Below are 20,441 nucleotides of genomic sequence, written 5' to 3' on the forward strand. Positions count from 1 at the left end.
GGCATAGATCAGGAGCATAGAAGGACAGGACAACAGTTCATTTTGCTGTACTGCGCTCTGCTGCCTGCCATTTTGGCGCAGAGCCTATACCACCTGTTATGCATATCCAGGCTCAACACGGCGTCGCTTCCACGGTCTGAGCTCCTTTTTAATGTTTATTTTAATTAACTTAATTAGAACTCAAGAGATCAGGACACGTATCATTTGCGAGAGTGACCTGGGTCACAGGGTGGCCTCTATATTGAAAACTAATTTCTTTAGAACTGCTTTTTGTATTTAGATTGTTGTCCTTTCCGCGCACCTCCGATTAGCATGGTTGGCTGTGTACGGTGCGAAATAAGTTCTACATGCATACATACCACAGTGACAAAATGCAAAACATAATAAAGTACAGCAATGAAGTTAATTGAAATTGGCACGAAAACAACTGTGGTTTATGAAAAGTCGACAATATTGCACAAACATAAACAAGTGTTAGATATTAAATCGCATGTAGTGCAAGTTGGCTTGGGCAGATTATTTATAGGCTGATCATTGCACAGTTATACTTATTAAAACGTTACGTAAACATTAAACACATATAGGGTGACTGATGTGCTAAGCAGGTAAGAGAAAATGTCAATCAGTGAAATCATAAAGAATCGAGAGATTAAGCATCAAATTGTGAATTAGATGGGAGGGTAACCTTTGTTGTAGATAATATTGGTCGCAAAAGCTTACGCGTTTTTTTTTTAAACGTGTGGTATCTGATGGGCGTGTTCCGGTTGATTCTATCAATCGCCAGAACTGTTTTAACTTATAAATATTTACGGAGGACTCCTCACTGTGATCTTTTGTCATTTTAACAAAGCGTCAGTCTCATTATTGACATTGATGAGACACAGCATGAAACCACATCCGCAGGTTAAGCGCTATTGTTTTGGATTGCTCCTTCCCCTTCAAGCCAAATTGTATTGTGTTATGCAGTGAGTTGGTTAAAAAAATAGTTATTTCATTATTTCAGTGTGTGAGAGAGACGCTACTGTGGTGAGTGCTCATTTGAGTTTGCGTTGTCATCTCCCGGTGCTATCCCAGCTGCTGCTGCTGTCGTCGCTCTTGCTTAGATTACGCAACACGATGTTTGTCCTTTGTTTTGGTCTCCAGCTGAAAGCCGAAAGTGGGAAGATGCGTCGGCCCACTGGCAAAGTGGTCGGCATCATCAAGCGGAACTCGAGGCCGCTGTGCGGCATGCTCATGCCCAGCCCAATCAAGGAGGTGGGCTGATCTGCATGTGTGTGTGTACGTGTGGGGAGCGGTAATGTAGCGGTTAGCGCGCTGCGCTACGAATCCTGGGACCCGAGTTGGATTATATTTATCGCTCATAACCAATAAACAGCGCCAAATGTCTGAACCTGTCTTGGGCCCTTCCCTAGGTCGACTCGGCCATAAATGAGTCTCTGATGTGGCATGTAAACATCAGCGCTGTGGAGACAAAGGCGGTCGGGCATGGTGCTGGCCGTACCCACCCCGTCGTTTGCCGTACCAGCTTGAATAGGTGTGTGCTGACGGCACTTGCCCAAACAGTTTGTTGAATGCCTTACTGGGGGCTCATTGGGCGTGTTGCAGGCCACCCGCCACCTGTTCACGCCCGCGGACCGCCGCATGCCACGAGTGCGGGTGGAGACAAGACAAGCAGCGTCCCTGCAGGCCCACCGCATCGTGGTGGCCATCGGTGGCTGGCTGCGACACTCCCGCTACCCGAACGTACGACTGCACCGTGACGCCCCGGACGCCGTGACACCTCACCCGTCTGTCCCGTGGTCGGCATCGTCGGGCTCATCCTTCTGTCACTTGACGCGCGGCCACGCGGCTCTGTATGCAATACAGCCGTCGAACCCAAAACACGAACGGTGACACGGTGAATTGGAAGTCAGGGTGGATGAAGTGGCACCACTGTGATATTTTTTTGTTTGAAAGCATGGCAAACTCACCTGTGATTCAACCTAGGTTATTAAGGTGTTGTAAGTTGATAGTCTCAGCCCAGTCACCAATAACTGCACCAAAAACGATATTAAATTTGGTCGTGCACTTCGATTGTTTGATTTCCATCTCTGAGAAAACTACTGCGTTTGACTGCCATGTGATGAACATTACTTTGATTGGCAGAGTGGTTGGAAAAGCACTGCCCCCCTACAATTTGGACTGCATTTCACTTCAATGGATCTTAGAAGTAGCTCTGTTATGTCTGCTCCTGTGGGTCGTCCTTGACCACGAAGGGTTTGTATAGATTGCTTGTCTTGTGCAATACCATTAACACAATGAGAAACAAAATTGGTGAAAAGTTAAATATATTGTTAAGATGTATTCTTTGGGTTGTATCTTTGTTTAAACAGATGTCGGTTAATATTCTGCATAATGTACGTTAGGTACAAGGTTGGCATTGTGGTTGTGCTTTTCATACCTATTTGCCACTGCACAACCGAGCGACACCATGGCTGGCACGGTTTAGTAGGCTGCAGGTTGTTTATCCACTGCAAAAGCGGATCCATGCCATGGACGGTCAATGCTTTGAACAAGGCTAGGCACGTGCAGATGATGCTGTGGTGCCACGTCCCCGCGGTGTACTGACTGCCGTCACACAATTAACGTGTCGCTAGCCCCGCCCCTGGCCCTGCTCGGCCCCCGGATATATTTGGATGCCTTGTGGGGCCAGCATACTACGGTTTGGTTCTGGTTCGACACGGCAAAAAACCAGTGGGTGACCACAGACACTTCGAGAGATCTGCACTGTCTGGGTTCCAATGTACCAGTGGAAAAGGGATACCGGTGACGATTGGCCACGTATGTGCATATGCATGTTGAACTTCTTCCGTACCATACGTAGACAACCGTGCTAATCGTCGGTGTGCTTGTGCAGGGCCATTTTGTGCGCTCTCTGGGCGAATGTGGGGATAAGGAGACGGAGACGGAGGTGCTGCTGCTGGAGCACGACGTGCCACACCAGCCCTTCAGCCAGGCCGTACTTGCATGCCTGCCCCCTCCCACGTTCAGCATCACAGCAGAGGTACGCATGAGACGTGTGACGATATGTCAATTCATCGATTGAGTTCAATTCTTACGCCTGCGGTGTGTTGGTGTGTTCGGTCGTGCATGTGAGAATCCTTTACTTCAATGTTCTTTATTACAAGGCCCACGGGCCACTGGTGGCCCCTGGGTGGCCTTTGGTGTGGCCCATGACGTGTGGCCCCCGACGTATAGGCCCCCGACAATAGACAAATGCGAAAACACCCCCCATCATCATCATCGTGCTGTCAAACCGCAATAGTTTCAAGATGTTTGGCCTGCGTAGAATACCTTCTAGAGGACCTCTCTGGAGCTCTCCCTCCAGTCGAGGTCCTTCCGTTGCACTGTCATGAACGAGAAGCCACGGGGCTCTACGCCTTTACCACAGACCGTATATAGAAAAGCCGTCGACCTGAAAGAAAGTCGATGGCTCGGACACATCATCGTAAGAAGAGAGGAAATTCACATCGGAGGAATGAAGGCGATGGACTTATGGAAGCACCAGGGCGGAGACCCGAGAGGCAGGCCTCGAGAGATGCGGATCAAAGTGGTGAGCCAGGATATGGAGGACTTTGCAGTAGCCGTGGAGATGGTCCAGTACATAAATGAATGGAGCAAGGGGACTACAGACTTTTTTCCTATAACGCTGTACTTGCGTTCCTGAAGAACACCGAATTGTGGAAAAATCGCATGATAAATAATATAGGGTAAAGCACAGTCCGCGATAACACGTGAGATGCGTACGCAGGCTTAACAAAGACTTCGGGTACGTGAGTAGCATCTAGAAGCATCCAGAAACATCCCGCCTTGTGTGATGCTACACCGAGGCAACCGTACAACCGCTTATTCTGCCTCGCACAACGCAGTTCTGTTCACTCGATCGCCTTTTATCCAATTCGCATCCATGTTATGAAAAAATGTGTTCCCTAATGCATTCATCGTATTATATATAATTCACGATATGAAAACACGCAGAGTTATAGGAGAACGGACTGTACTTTCAGAATATTCAGTCGCCTATTGAGAAGATAGAACGCCATTAGAATGAAGTTGGTTTACCCATGTATGGCTCACCCTGTGTTTTGTTTGTTGTAAGGCAGCGTTTTGTTGAACCTGGTGCTGTGTGTGTCCCGTACAAGGACCAGGCTGGCAGGGAGGACCTTCGTGCGTTGTCCATCTGCAGTGTGGATCCTCCAGGCTGCACAGACATCGACGATGCCCTACACTGCAAACCGCTCGACAATGGGAACACCGAGGTATTCATTTGGTGGTGGTAATCGTGGTCACGGTCGCGGTAATTCGTGCCTATTCCTTTCATGGTTTTGTCAATGCTAGCGGAGGTTACAAGGGGAGTTTAAGTGGCACAATGATAAGTGCACTGCACATTCATCCTGTCAAGCTGGTTTAGTTCCAGTCATGGCTAACACCGGTACAGAGTGATATCTAAAAAAAACTGCCCAAGTTCTCCCCTTCACCACCTGCATTGACCATCGTAACAAAGCAAGGTCAAATGACAATCGCAACCCATTACGGCATGGAGAAGCCCTCATCCTGCAGTGGATTGACAAAGGGGTGGACAATATTCCTGTTATTAAGTTTCCAAACATTGTTGCCTTAGTGCCCGTATTCTTGGTCTCTGCTCGGCTCAGGACTGACTTCAACATGGCTTGGTTCTGGCTTGATCTGCTCCGTTGCCTCCAAAGAAGTATGAGTGGCTCAGCTGTGCCTTGGCTCAGGCTCAGCTCACGGAAATTCTGAGCGTGGCTGGGAGCATGCAGAGATATACGTGGAGGCACAAGGGACACGGAGGCTCAGGGCTGGAACCATGCTTAGAGGCAGCTTGGGTTTTAAGCGTTGCTTTGATGTGGCTTATTGAGAATTAGAATCAGAATATTTATACTGGAGGAATCCAATGAGCTATAAAGCTATTTTTCACATGTCCAGTAGAGGCGGGTAAGAACGTTACAACAGCAAACAGTACAAAAACATAATAGTAGTGCAAAGTACAAGAAAGATCAACAAATAACCCAAACACAAACAAATACAACTAAACCATCCCCATCTTACCATGAAAAGCCCACTGAGGTATTGATTTACTTTTGATTAGTGACCTGGCCACAACTGAATAGCTCAACAAAGTGGCCCATCATTTGGACATTTATAGCAGCCAAAATAATAGAAATAATCTCAATGCATGTTGCGCGAGAGCCAAGCCTGAGCCAAGCCATGGCTAAGACCCCACTGGCCTAAGTGTCCACGTCACTGGCCGAATGCCTGGTTCACAATGAATGCACCAGGTAGTAATGGGTGTGCATTTCATTTCACATTATTGTGCTTTGGTTGGAGTGGCTATGGTGGAGGTTATGCATGCATGTGGAGTGAGCGACTTCCGCCAGACGTCTAGTAGAAGGCGTCTTATTTATTAAAAGCACACAGGGCGATACACTTCGTAACGCGGCTACACCTAGGCTGTACAAACACGCAGCCCATTTGCGTCCTGCGTAGCTACGCTGGCTGGTTGACGAGCGTAGCGGCGGAGACAGAGCTGCTCTTGCAGAAGAACCAGCCACGTGGTCGGAGACGAAGAGATGACGACCGTAGCGACGCAACCAGGACCCAGACCCCACGCTAACAGCCCCGAAGTTCTGATTCGGTGCTCTTTATATCTGCCTGGAGTGGCCAAGCTCCACCTCTGGCCACGCCCCCTTTCTAGAACCTTCTAGGCCCTTCGGGATGGTTCCCGGAGCTTCTCGACTGACTCCGCCGTTGACCTTTACCCCAGATACGCCCCTTCATAATAAGGCATTATGTAATGCAGCTATAACCTTAATTACCCTTACAGGCCGGCAGGTATCACCCTGTCATTACACATCCATGCATGTGAGGGTGGTGACGGTGTATTAATGTGTGTTCTAGGTTGGGGTACACATCGCCGATGTGAGCTATTTTATCCGGCCGGGGAATGCCTTGGATGAGGAGGCATCTCTGCGTGGTACCACAGTTTACCTGTGTGAGAAGGTGAGATGTGGATTTCTTGTTGCCACAATATCAAGTGTTTTACGACCCGCCGATTTCATCCTTTCATTCTTAACTTTACGACATGATGTAAAATATTACGATGTAACGATCATCGCGGTACCAGTTTCCCCACAACTTTGTAATTGTATTTGACATTTTCACCACATTTTTTTGCGTGCTTTTCAGTACTTCCCGTATGAATAACGATAACTTAAAAATGAATTAGAATTTAAAAAATGTGCAACAACAATGCTAAATATCTCTCATGATGTTTTAAACGAGGTGATTTTTGTGGATTTCTTATAATATGATGTACCGTGACATCATGAGCGGCAGGCTATCGGCGCAGTGGTAACACTCGTGCCTTGCAGCAAGGAGACGCTGGGTTTGATTACTCAACTCTTGTGCCTTTTTGCTTGCAGCTTTGTTTGTTCTCCCCCCTGTTAGTGAATGGGTTTCCTCTGGATTCATCAGATTTCCTCTAAATAAAACCCATACAATCTTAACTGGCATTCGCGAAAATATCCCCTTGCTGAACAGTTACCTGCAGGTGACTTAATCATGTGTGGGTTTGCTTGCAAAACACTCGTTGAGTTGGTGCATATGTATTTGCCAGATTGTGTTTATTGACAGAGAAGTTGTTGCGTTTATGTGTTTGTGCGCCTGCAGAGGATTGATATGGTGCCAGAGTTATTGAGCTCAAACCTGTGTTCCTTGAGATCCAACGTCGACCGGTGAGATGCACCAACAACTGTGAACTCGCGAGTGTGCACATTGCAACCCATACTCAGCAGCTAACGTGCGTTGTTGCCAGGTGCACATGTAATCCCATGATGCGTGGCACTGTTTAAGTGTCATTGTACAGATCCACACAAGCATGTGTACATACATAAGCAGCCAAACCAGGATGGCACAATGGTAACACATGTCTCACAGCAAGAATGGCCTAAGATTGATGCCCGACTTGGTTGCCTTTCCATGTAGATTTTGTATGTTCTCCCCCTATTTAGCATGGGTTGACTCCAGGTTATCAGGTTTCCTCTCATCGCTAACATAAACGTGTTATTACTACTATGATCCTTAACCATGGAAAGCCTCACTGAATCTCATAACTTCGGGAGGGTACTGCAAAGCTTTTGCAGTCGAACAATGGTTGCTACATATATATTCCATTTGAGTAATTTGTAACAACCCAAACCGGTATTTGGCCAAACATCCCGCTGCTGAAAGAATGACTCGACTACCAAAAACTTGGCAAGACCCTCCTGAAAAAGAGTCTCGAGACTTTGCGAGGCTTTCCTGAGTGAACACCCTGCACCACTCCAATGTCGACGACTCTGCCACTCGACGGTGAATGGCGACGGTGCATGTGCTGTGCGCGTGCAGGCTGGCGTTCTCGTGCATATGGGAGATGACTCCAAAGGCTGAGATTGTGAGCACACGTTTTACCAAGAGCATCATCAATTCCAAGGTGATTCCCCCCCCCCCCCCCACAGACGTTCAGTTTTTGTAAAACTCTCGTTTGCTTTCACGTGTATTGTATCGGTGCCTTGCTATGTTAGTGCAGTTGAGGTTTCCGGATGGCTGAGAGGTCAGAGCGTTGAGCTTGCACCTCTGAGTTCACAAGTGTAGCGAGATGAAACGGGTTCACAAGTGGTAGTATGCATGTTGAACTTCTTTCGCACCGTACGTAGCCAACTGTGCTAATCGGAGGTGCGAGGTAGGACATGAAAGTAGTGAGTTGATGGTCTCTGTCCAGTCAACAATCACTGCACAAAACACAGGTTTGTTTTTTTAGGTTAGATCGTGTAAATATGTAAATGTGTCATTAAACCCACCCCCACCCGACACAGCCAACTAATAAGGGTTGTCACGTAAACAGAACATGCCAATTCGTCACGAGTACAGCACACCGGTGTGTTGTACCAGTGACGAATTGGCCACGTTCTGTTTATGTGACAACCCTTACTAGTCGGCTGTGTCGGGTGGTGGCGGGTTTAACGACACATTTATGTATTTACACAATCTAACCCAAACAACCTGTATTATGGATGATATTGGTCACGAAAGCCTACGTGTTAAACTCACTGCACGAAAGACCACCAAATTACATTGCACTAAATTTGGTTAAATTCCAGCTTTGAGAATTAAAAAAATATATCAATTTTACTTTCTTTGGGTAAGCGTAACCCTCAGTGGTCATCGGGAGCCACGTAGACATCTGTTGAGTTCTGGCTTGGGCTTGGATCAGGCGTGGGCATTGTGTAATTGCGAGGACCCCATGGTTCACCCGTGGTGTGTTCATCGTATCCCCGCAGGCGTCTCTGACGTACGCAGAGGCTCAGCTAATGATGGACGACGCTGGGCGGAAGGATCCGGTCACCAGCAGCTTGCGTGGCCTCAACTCCCTGGCCAAGATCCTCAAGCAGAGGCGCATTCAAAACGGGTAACTCATTTTTTGATTTAAAGCTTTCGTGACTGCAGTAATTCATATTCTTAGTTTTTTCGGTAAAGTCACGTTGAAGAGAAACAACAAAATAACAAAATATATATAAAACAATAAAAAATTCTCACGACGTTTCGACCATAACTCAAACGGTCATCATCAGGTGTGTCGGTTTGCATAAATGTATTTTGAAAACGGCATATTTATTTATTTATATTAAATATATATAACGTTTGCGTCACGCGCAACGATTGGCAGTTTGCCCAGGACTAGTCCATCTATTTTTTGAAAAGAGGAGGGGGGAGACGAAATTTGTTTTTATGTATGCTGTCTGAAAGCCACTGTAAGCGTGAACAATCAATCAAGAAGTGTAATGATTTATCAAATCTTTCCAATGATTGCTAAGATAGAATCCATCTTCTCGGTTGAAATTGTCTCTGTGTTTGTATATGTGGATAGCCTCATGAACGAATCTCTAATGGAAGCCAGATGGCTTACAAAGAACCTCCGTCTTGGAAAAGTCAATGGCATGTGAGCCTACTGAATTAGAACAATGATCTGCTACGGCCGAGGTGTTGGTCCTACCGTGTTTAAGGTCTGCTTATGTTCACGAATGCGGTCCGAGATATGGCGTTTGGTTTCTCCAATGTAACTACTACCACAGAGGCAACTTAGTTTGTAGACACCAGGGTATTGTATGTCCGGAATCACATCTTTTACAGACGGAACCAGATCACGGATTTTATGTAATGTGTTGAAACGGACCTGGATCTTGTGTTTATTCAAGATTTTGGAGATCTTTTTTGTGATCCCAGCAATGTAGGGTAAAGTGATGGTTTTGAAAGGCTCCTCAAGAGGGTTCTTCTTCATGGTTTGAGTGATAGCTTTGCGGATTGTATAGTCGGAGTAACCATTAGCCCTAAGAGCTTGGTGTACGTGCTTGAGTTCACTGCTTATGTGTTCCTGGTCGGATATGCATTGGGCTCTATGATACAGAGTCTTGATGAGAGAATTCTTCTGTGATGGATGGTGGTGGGAATCCGGTTTCAGATAAGCATCCGTATGGGTAGCTTTCCTGTAGACAGAGTGGCTCATTGAACCATCAGGTCTCTTTTTAATTAGGACATCCAAAAAAGGTATCTTGCCATCTATTTCGACTTCCATGGTAAATCTGATGGCTGGGTGTATGGAATTGATGTGGTCGAAGAATTGGTCTAGAGCAGGCCGGCCATGTGGCCAGATGACAAAAGTGTCATCCACGTACCTCTTCCATAAGGTTGGGCGCAGAGTGGCAGTCTGGATGGCGTCAGTCTCAAATTTCTCCATGAAAATGTTAGCTATAACTGGAGAAAGGGGGGAGCCCATTGGGGTGCCCTCAGTTTGTTTGTAGAAAGTTCCATTCCAAGTGAAGTATGTATTGGTTAAACAGTGTCTCACCAGGGGGGGTACCTCAGTGTTTAGTCCTTGATGAACCAAGTCTTCAATGATTGCAATGGTGTCAGGTACAGGAACCTTGGTGAATAAGGAAACTACATCAAAACTGACAAGCAGGTCGTCTGGGGACAGGGAAATACCCTTGATTGTTGATACCAGGTGAGTAGAATTTTGTACCGCAGAGGTGGTCTTTCCAGTGAAAGGACGCAGGATTTCAGACAAAAAACGAGCTAGTTTGTAGGTGGGGGAGCTGATAGTAGAGACTATGGGACGAAGAGGTGTGTCAACTTTATGTATTTTTTGGTAAGCCGTATAATCTTGGTGGCCTGGCAGCAGAAGGTTTCAACGAAAACTGTTTAGATTGATCAATTAATGCGGTTGAATCAGAAATTATTTTGTTGGTTTGTGTGACGAGGCTGTTGGTGGGATCTCTTTTTATTTTTGTATAACTACCATCGCCGAGTAATCCTTTAATTTTGTTGTTGTATTCTATTTTATCCATGATGACAGTAGCATTGCCTTTGTCAGCTGAGAGAACTACAATATCATTCCTCTTTTTTAATTTATATAATTCAAAACGCTCATCTTTGCTGAGGTTGCTAGCTGGCATCTTAGCGTTTTTGAGGGTTGCAGCGATTTCAGATCTTGCTACGTCTGCAGCGATGTGACCCAGGCCCCTGAGAGCAACGTCTACTTGGGCAATTATATCATTAACTGGTATGTGTTTAGGTGTGACTGCAAAGTTTAGACCTTTAGCTAAAACGGATTTCAGACCATCGGAAATAGAACTGTTACTGCGATTAATTACGACTTTATTAACGTCTAACTTTTTGGTGTGTGGGTCCGGTCTTTTGTTGAAGAGGAGGTTAAATTTGGAAATCAGGTTTTCCTTACATTTGGTCGACATAGTAGCAGCTGAAGAGGCAGTCATATTGTCTACATGTTCCCAATCCGATGTGGACATTATTGCCGTCAATGATAAGTGTGATTTGTAGAGTGTCTTGTCTAACTGATCTAGTTCTGTGCGTATAAGTCTGATTTTTTCTGAGATAAGAGCTAAGCTAGTTTTGAAAAGAATTCGTTTCGCATTAGAAGAAGTTACAGTAGCAGAGGTGAGTGTAAATGCGATTGGTATTACCCCAGAGTCGCGGCATCTCTTCAGGAAGGTGAGAGACTCGATCAGCTGAGCTTTCTTATCCCGGAGTTTGTTGAAGGATCTTAAAGTTATGTGAAAACCCTCCCCGTAGAGGCGATTAAATTTTGATTTAAAGCTTTCGTGACTGCAGTAATTCATATTCTTAGTTTTTTCGGTAAAGTCACGTTGAAGAGAAACAACAAAATAACAAAATATATATAAAACAATAAAAAATTCTCACGACGTTTCGACCATAACTCAAACGGTCATCATCAGGTGTGTCGGTTTGCATAAATGTATTTTGAAAACGGCATATTTATTTATTTATATTTTAAAAAAACGTTTGCGTCACGCGCAACGATTGGCAGTTTGCCCAGGACTAGTCCATCTATTTTTTGAAAAGAGGAGGGGGGAGACGAAATTTGTTTTTATGTATGCTGTCTGAAAGCCACTGTAAGCGTGAACAATCAATCAAGAAGTGAAATGATTTATCAAATCTTTCCAATGATTGCTAAGATAGAATCCATCTTCTCGGTTGAAATTGTCTCTGTGTTTGTATATGTGGATAGCCTCATGAACGAATCTCTCATGGAAGCCAGATGGCTTACAAAGAACCTCCGTCTTGGAAAAGTCAATGGCATGTGAGCCTACTGAATTAGAACAATGATCTGCTACGGCCGAGGTGTTGGTCCTACCGTGTTTAAGGTCTGCTTTATGTTCACGAATGCGGTCCGAGATATGGCGTTTGGTTTCTCCAATGTAACTACTACCACAGAGGCAACTTAGTTTGTAGACACCAGGGTATTGTATGTCCGGAATGACATCTTTTACAGACGGAACCAGATCACGGATTTTATGTAATGTGTTGAAACGGACCTGGATCTTGTGTTTATTCAAGATTTTGGAGATCTTTTTTGTGATCCCAGCAATGTAGGGTAAAGTGATGGTTTTGAAAGGCTCCTCAAGAGGGTTCTTCTTCATGGTTTGAGTGATAGCTTTGCGGATTGTATAGTCGGAGTAACCATTAGCCCTAAGAGCTTGGTGTACGTGCTTGAGTTCACTGCTTATGTGTTCCTGGTCGGATATGCATTGGGCTCTATGATACAGAGTCTTGATGAGAGAATTCTTCTGTGATGGATGGTGGTGGGAATCCGGTTTCAGATAAGCATCCGTATGGGTAGCTTTCCTGTAGACAGAGTGGCTCATTGAACCATCAGGTCTCTTTTTAATTAGGACATCCAAAAAAGGTATCTTGCCATCTATTTCGACTTCCATGGTAAATCTGATGGCTGGGTGTATGGAATTGATGTGGTCGAAGAATTGGTCTAGAGCAGGCCGGCCATGTGGCCAGATGACAAAAGTGTCATCCACGTACCTCTTCCATAAGGTTGGGCGCAGAGTGGCAGTCTGGATGGCGTCAGTCTCAAATTTCTCCATGAAAATGTTAGCTATAACTGGAGAAAGGGGGGAGCCCATTGGGGTGCCCTCAGTTTGTTTGTAGAAAGTTTCATTCCAAGTGAAGTATGTATTGGTTAAACAGTGTCTCACCAGGGGGGTACCTCAGTGTTTAGTCCTTGATGAACCAAGTCTTCAATGATTGCAATGGTGTCAGGTACAGGAACCTTGGTGAATAAGGAAACTACATCAAAACTGACAAGCAGGTCGTCTGGGGACAGGGAAATACCCTTGATTGTTGATACCAGGTGAGTAGAATATTGTACCGCAGAGGTGGTCTTTCCAGTGAAAGGACGCAGGATTTCAGACAAAAAACGAGCTAGTTTGTAGGTGGGGGAGCTGATAGTAGAGACTATGGGACGAAGAGGTGTATCAACTTTATGTATTTTTGGTAAGCCGTATAATCTTGGTGGCCTGGCAGCAGAAGGTTTCAACGAAAACTGTTTAGATTGATCAATTAATGCGGTTGAATCAGAAATTATTTTGTTGGTTTGTGTGACGAGGCTGTTGGTGGGATCTCTTTTTATTTTTGTATAACTACCATCGTCGAGTAATCCTTTAATTTTGTTGTTGTATTCTATTTTATCCATGATGACAGTAGCATTGCCTTTGTCAGCTGAGAGAACTACAATATCATTCCTCTTTTTTAATTTATATAATTCAAAACGCTCATCTTTGCTGAGGTTGCTAGCTGGCATCTTAGCGTTTTTGAGGGTTGCAGCGATTTCAGATCTTGCTACGTCTGCAGCGATGTGACCCAGGCCCCTGAGAGCAACGTCTACTTGGGCAATTATATCATTAACTGGTATGTGTTTAGGTGTGACTGCAAAGTTTAGACCTTTAGCTAAAACGGATTTCAGACCATCGGAAATAGAACTGTTACTGCGATTAATTACGACTTTATTAACGTCTAACTTTTTGGTGTGTGGGTCCGGTCTTTTGTTGAAGAGGAGGTTAAATTTGGAAATCAGGTTTTCTTTACATTTGGTCGACATAGTAGCAGCTGAAGAGGCAGTCATATTGTCTAGATGTTCCCAATCCGATGTGGACATTATTGCCGTCAATGATAAGTGTGATTTGTAGAGTGTCTTGTCTAACTGATCTAGTTCTGTGCGTATAAGTCTGATTTTTTCTGAGATAAGAGCTAAGCTAGTTTTGAAAAGAATTCGTTTCGCATTAGAAGAAGTTACAGTAGCAGAGGTGAGTGTAAATGCGATTGGTATTACCCCAGAGTCGCGGCATCTCTTCAGGAAGGTGAGAGACTCGATCAGCTGAGCTTTCTTATCCCGGAGTTTGTTGAAGGATCTTAAAGTTATGTGAAAACCCTCCCCGTAGAGGCGATTAAATTTTGATTTAAAGCTTTCGTGACTGCAGTAATTCATATTCTTAGTTTTTTCGGTAAAGTCACGTTGAAGAGAAACAACAAAATAACAAAATATATATAAAACAATAAAACATTTTCACGACGTTTCGACCATAACTCAAACGGTCATCATCAGGTGTGTCGGTTTGCATAAATTTATTTTGAAAACGGCATATTTATTTATATATAATCGCCTCTACGGGGAGGGTTTTCACATAACTTTAAGATCCTTCAACAAACTCCGGGATAAGAAAGCTCAGCTGATCGAGTCTCTCACCTTCCTGAAGAGATGCCGCGACTCTGGGGTAATACCAATCGCATTTACACTCACCTCTGCTACTGTAACTTCTTCTAATGCGAAACGAATTCTTTTCAAAACTAGCTTAGCTCTTATCTCAGAAAAAATCAGACTTATACGCACAGAACTAGATCAGTTAGACAAGACACTCTACAAATCACACTTATCATTGACGGCAATAATGTCCACATCGGATTGGGAACATGTAGACAATATGACTGCCTCTTCAGCTGCTACTATGTCGACCAAATGTAAGGAAAACCTGATTTCCAAATTTAACCTCCTCTTCAACAAAAGACCGGACCCACACACCAAAAAGTTAGACGTTAATAAAGTCGTAATTAATCGCAGTAACAGTTCTATTTCCGATGGTCTGAAATCCGTTTTAGCTAAAGGTCTAAACTTTGCAGTCACACCTAAACACATACCAGTTAATGATATAATTGCCCAAGTAGACGTTGCTCTCAGGGGCCTGGGTCACATCGCTGCAGACGTAGCAAGATCTGAAATCGCTGCAACCCTCAAAAACGCTAAGATGCCAGCTAGCAACCTCAGCAAAGATGAGCGTTTTGAATTATATAAATTAAAAAAGAGGAATGATATTGTAGTTCTCTCAGCTGACAAAGGCAATGCTACTGTCATCATGGATAAAATAGAATACAACAACAAAATTAAAGGATTACTCGACGATGGTAGTTATACAAAAATAAAAAGAGATCCCACCAACAGCCTCGTCACACAAACCAACAAAATAATTTCTGATTCAACCGCATTAATTGATCAATCTAAACAGTTTTCGTTGAAACCTTCTGCTGCCAGGCCACCAAGATTATACGGCTTACCAAAAATACATAAAGTTGATACACCTCTTCGTCCCATAGTCTCTACTATCAGCTCCCCCACCTACAAACTAGCTCGTTTTTTGTCTGAAATCCTGCGTCCTTTCACTGGAAAGACCACCTCTGCGGTACAAAATTCTACTCACCTGGTATCAACAATCAAGGGTATTTCCCTGTCCCCAGACGACCTGCTTGTCAGTTTTGATGTAGTTTCCTTATTCACCAAGGTTCCTGTACCTGACACCATTGCAATCATTGAAGACTTGGTTCATCAAGGACTAAACACTGAGGTACCCCCCCTGGTGAGACACTGTTTAACCAATACATACTTCACTTGGAATGGAACTTTCTACAAACAAACTGAGGGCACCCCAATGGGCTCCCCCCTTTCTCCAGTTATAGCTAACATTTTCATGGAGAAATTTGAGACTGACGCCATCCAGACTGCCACTCTGCGCCCAACCTTATGGAAGAGGTACGTGGATGACACTTTTGTCATCTGGCCACATGGCCGGCCTGCTCTAGACCAATTCTTCGACCACATCAATTCCATACACCCAGCCATCAGATTTACCATGGAAGTCGAAATAGATGGCAAGATACCTTTTTTGGATGTCCTAATTAAAAAGAGACCTGATGGTTCAATGAGCCACTCTGTCTACAGGAAAGCTACCCATACGGATGCTTATCTGAAACCGGATTCCCACCACCATCCATCACAGAAGAATTCTCTCATCAAGACTCTGTATCATAGAGCCCAATGCATATCCGACCAGGAACACATAAGCAGTGAACTCAAGCACGTACACCAAGCTCTTAGGGCTAATGGTTACTCCGACTATACAATCCGCAAAGCTATCACTCAAACCATGAAGAAGAACCCTCTTGAGGAGCCTTTCAAAACCATCACTTTACCCTACATTGCTGGGATCACAAAAAAGATCTCCAAAATCTTGAATAAACACAAGATCCAGGTCCGTTTCAACACATTACATAAAATCCGTGATCTGGTTCTGTCTGTAAAAGATGTGATTCCGGACATACAATACCCTGGTGTCTACAAACTAAGTTGCCTCTGTGGTAGTAGTTACATTGGAGAAACCAAACGCCATATCTCGGACCGCATTCGTGAACATAAAGCAGACCTTAAACACGGTAGGACCAACACCTCGGCCGTAGCAGATCATTGTTCTAATTCAGTAGGCTCACATGCCATTGACTTTTCCAAGACGGAGGTTCTTTGTAAGCCATCTGGCTTCCATGAGAGATTCGTTCATGAGGCTATCCACATATACAAACACAGAGACAATTTCAACCGAGAAGATGGATTCTATCTTAGCAATCATTGGAAAGATTTGATTGATTGTTCACGCTTACAGTGGCTTTCAGACAGCATACATAAAAACAAATTTCGTCTCCCCCCTCCTCTTTTCAAAAAATAGATGGACTAGTCCTGGGCAAACTGCCAATCGTTGCGCGTGACGCAAACGTTATTTTTTTTAATATATATAAATAAATAAATATGCCGTTTTTAAAATACATTTATGCAAACCGACACACCTGATGATGACCGTTTGAGTTATGGTCGAAACGTCGTGAGAATTTTTTATTGTTTTATATATATTTTGTTATTTTGTTGTTTCTCTTCAACGTGACTTTACCGAAAAAACTAAGAATATGGGTAACTCATTGTCAAGATCCTCATCCCCTCCACCGCCACTGGAGCGATGAGCTGTATTAATGTGTGCACCGCATTTAGTCGATCGGCAGGTCGCCTGTGGCGCAGTAAAGTGTGGTTACTCCCGTGTCTTCTAAGACATCCGGCCAGCGTGGAAGAGTATGCTAAAATACATTGAGAGGGACTGTAAAAGGGTGTATCCCTAGAGGGGCCGCCTCTTATGGGAGCCCCCTTCTTCCAGCAGTGGCTTGAGCAAGCAATTGCAAGGCTGCACCTGTTGCTTTTTTGACCCCATGATGCATGAGGCTTGGGTGAATATCATGCACAAACAAGTGTTACAGGATTCATACTCTGGTTTTTTTCGGTAAAGTCACGTAGGTAAAACTGTAAAATAAAATAACAACTAAATTAAATCACGACGTTTCGGGCGCAACACAAGCGTCCTTCTTCAGGTGGGACAACCACAGCCAGAAACAATTGCTGAAGTGGGCAAAAAAGGGCTGTTGTAACAAGAGGCTATATAGGTAAGAGAGTGGGGGGGGCAAGGGGGGAGAGATAGAGATGGGGGGTGTGGGGTAGGGGAAGTGGGGTGCTGCTAGAGGGATTAAAGGGGCGAGCACGGCAAAATGCCGGGGGGGGGGGGGGAAGTGAGTGGGGCTGGGAGTGGGAGGCTGAAGAAGCTGGAGATGCGGAAATGAAGGCAACAATAAAGAAGTTAAGGTTTTACCTGGTTAATAACATCCTTCTAGATTGGAGTGTTACAGGCTGCTGCGGGGCTACATTGTGGGCAATAGAGGACAATGCAGTGACATAAATTGTTTTACTCTTCTTAATGCTCCCATGTCTGTGCTCCCCCACCTTTGCCAACGCGTACTGACCACCACGGTTAAGTACGGTAAAACCACCCCACGACCCGTATGACATGGGGCGGCCCTCATCCAGCAGTGGATTGACTTAACGAGCTGTGCATGTTCAACTCAAATATCTGAGTTTGTGAAGTGTCTTATATTAAGATTCTGTGTTGTTTTGGCTGGACATGATAATCGCTCATGTCCCTTCTCCACCCGTAGGGCATTGACTCTGGCATCCCCTGAGGTCCGATTCCACATGGACAGCGAAACCCACGACCCGATCGACCTGCAGACCAAGGAACTCAAGTGAGTCTCGTCAACAAGACACCTCCCATGACTGCGATCCGACTGTTGTGCAGATCTCTCTATCAGAATCAAAATATATATATATTTCTACTGGAAGAATCCGATGAGCTATAAAGCTCTTTTTTCACAGATGTCCAGTTGGGGCAGGTCACAACGTTACAACAACAAACAATACAAGCACACGTTAGGATTGCAAAGTATTGGAAAGGTAAACAAATAACTTAAACAAATATACAAATAAAACTAAACTATTTTTATCTTACCAAGTAAAACCCTGACCACAAATGATAGCTGAACAAAGTGGCTTATCACGTGGGAAATTTATTATCAGCAAAATAATCTAAGATAAAGAATCTTGACCCTTGTGGTTGATGTGTTGTGGTGGCGGAAACTGGTGCGTGTACACAGGGAGACCAACTCGATGGTGGAGGAGTTCATGTTGCTCGCCAACATCTCCGTGGCGGAGCGCATCGTAGGCGAATTCCCCGAGTGTGCGCTGCTCCGACGCCACCCGGCGCCTCCGCCTTCCAACTACGACATCTTGGTGAAGGCGGCGAAATCAAAGGTAGAGTTAGAACCCCTTTTAACGACCACCCTTGTTAACTAATCGCTTAACCAAGGGCCTACATAGAGCTCAATGTGTAGGCTTAACCGACCATTTCCCTGTTAACGACGGGCTCTTGTAGGTACAGTAAATATGAATTAATGCCACGTAGAAGGAAAACAATAAAATAAATATAAAACAATAAAATTATCACGACGTTTCGACTGCAACACAAGCAATCATCATCAGGTGTGAAAACCACAACAAGAAAATTTGAAAAAAGTGGCAGTTATTTTTAACGTTAGCACCACGGAGAGAGATTTGACAGTTTGTTCAGATGGACGAGTCCATCTATGTTCGGAAAAGAGGAGGGGGGAGACAAAAAATAATGGATGCGTTCTGACAGCCACCTTAAGCGTGATCAATCAATTAAGACCCGAAATGGCTTATCAAATCTCTCTCCGTGGTGCTAACGTTAAAATAACCGCCACTTTTTTCAAATTTTCTTGTTGTGGTTTTCACACCTGATGATGATTGCTTGTGTTGCAGTCGAAACGTCGTGAGAATTTTATTGTTGTATATTTTTATTATTTTATTGTTTCCCTTCTACGTGAATTTACCGAAAGAACCAAGAATATGAATCCCTGCAGTCACGAAAGTTTTAAATCAAAATGAATTCATGCATTTATTAACAGTGTTTATTTTAATATGATGTGTTTATAATGTTAGTATCTTTATGTATTAATATCCATTGTTTAAATATTATAAAGTACGTTTTTTGGGTGAACAAGGGAAACTTTCGATGCTATCGGAACGAATTAAGCTTTTAACACGTATTTCCTATACTCGCTTAATGACCAAATCCTTTAATGCTCGTGTTCGTGGAACCAATTACCGTCTTTAAGAGGGGTTCTACTGTCTCTAGATTGCTGTTAACCTTCCTTCAATATCATCCTCCTCGCAAGGAATTCAGAGGTTGTCGGGTGGCTCAAATTTTTGTTTGAGGTCTTGCAAGGGTCACCTGGGTCACCCTATGACCCAGAGATTACAGCTGGGACCCTGGCTTCAAAATCCAGCAGCCACATTGAACATACTGTGTTATCAAGTGTAGGGAGTTGAAGGACTCGGCTCGTTTCCCAGCTACTCCACAGAAATAAGCAACAAAAAACCATCACGATAAATGTAGTACTGTATTTAATTTTAGATAAATTCCAGCACTGAAATGTTGAAATATCAGGTCGACTTATTGTGATGAACATTATGCTCAAAATGGGTGGGAATGTGCTACCCCCTACTGTGAAGCAGAGGTGTCTTGAAACGATGTCAGTATTGGCCTGAGCGAGCAATTGCAGGGCTGCACCTTTTACCTTTATCTTGAGATGTAGCCGTATAGTTTCCACTCACCCTTAGAGGCAGAACAACTCAAAAGGTGTGACGAACCACAGACAACGCTGGAAGGCAGCCAGGCACTGTGCCAGATGTAGATTAATCCACTTGCTGTACTGCCTTCTCCTGGCAAGCCAGGTTATGGAAACCTGAATGCCCACAGGAAGTGCGCTGAATAACGTTTTCTTTCCAATACTCCACAACCCTTGCTGCTTCCCCAGCACTGAACTACAAGCCACGTGCGGGATAGTCACCTCACAAACGCCGGTGTGCCCGATTTTTTTGCGCAGAACATCGAGATCCAGGTGGACTCGGCTAAGGCGTTGGCCGAGTCCCTGGACCGGGCGGCGGTGCCGGGAGCGCCACCATACCTCAACACTCTGCTGCGCATCCTGGCCACGCGCTGCATGATGCAGGCCATCTACTTCTGCTCCGGCATGGAGCCCGACACCCACCACTACGGGCTCGCCACCGCCATCTACACCCACTTCACGTCACCCATTCGACGGTGACGTGCTCTGGCGTCAGGCACACGCGTGAAATCGACCTTCGCGATTATTGAGGGGACTATGTTGTTGTCTTGGTGTGGTCTGGGACTGTGCTGCCTTTCCCAAATTTAGGAATTTATTTATTAATTGATGTACTT

At 44.6% G+C, this 20,441-nt stretch overlaps 1 protein-coding gene across 1 annotated transcript; it reads left to right on the forward strand.

Annotated features, from left to right (window-relative positions):
* Positions 1-1,123: 1,123 nt before the first annotated feature.
* On the forward strand, positions 1,124-20,307 carry LOC142905584 (exosome complex exonuclease RRP44-like). The gene is made up of 6 exons (XM_076052211.1): positions 1,124-1,254; positions 1,606-1,773; positions 8,379-8,506; positions 17,779-17,865; positions 18,274-18,430; positions 20,086-20,307. The coding sequence occupies exons 1-6, from the start codon at positions 1,165-1,167 to the stop codon at positions 20,305-20,307; spliced, it is 852 nt and encodes a 283-aa protein (XP_075908326.1). The 5' UTR covers positions 1,124-1,164.
* Positions 20,308-20,441: the final 134 nt, after the last annotated feature.

Source organism: Petromyzon marinus, chromosome 55 (genome assembly GCF_048934315.1).
Source record: "Petromyzon marinus isolate PM22_M1 ecotype Great Lakes invasive population chromosome 55, UKy_Petmar_22M1.pri1.0, whole genome shotgun sequence".
Classification (NCBI taxonomy): Eukaryota; Metazoa; Chordata; class Hyperoartia; order Petromyzontiformes; family Petromyzontidae; genus Petromyzon; species Petromyzon marinus.

What these genes read in the sequence shown, in the direction of transcription:
- LOC142905584 (XM_076052211.1), top strand. Translation starts at nt 1,165, where the DNA reads ATGCGTCGGCCCACTGGCAAAGTGGTCGGCATCATCAAGCGGAACTCG. An exon ending in TGCCCAGCCCAATCAAGGAG is followed by an intron (nt 1,255 to 1,605) that starts GTGGGCTGATCT and finishes GGCGTGTTGCAG; the next exon opens with GCCACCCGCCACCTGTTCAC. An exon ending in CTGCAGACCAAGGAACTCAA is followed by an intron (nt 17,866 to 18,273) that starts GTGAGTCTCGTC and finishes GCGTGTACACAG; the next exon opens with GGAGACCAACTCGATGGTGG.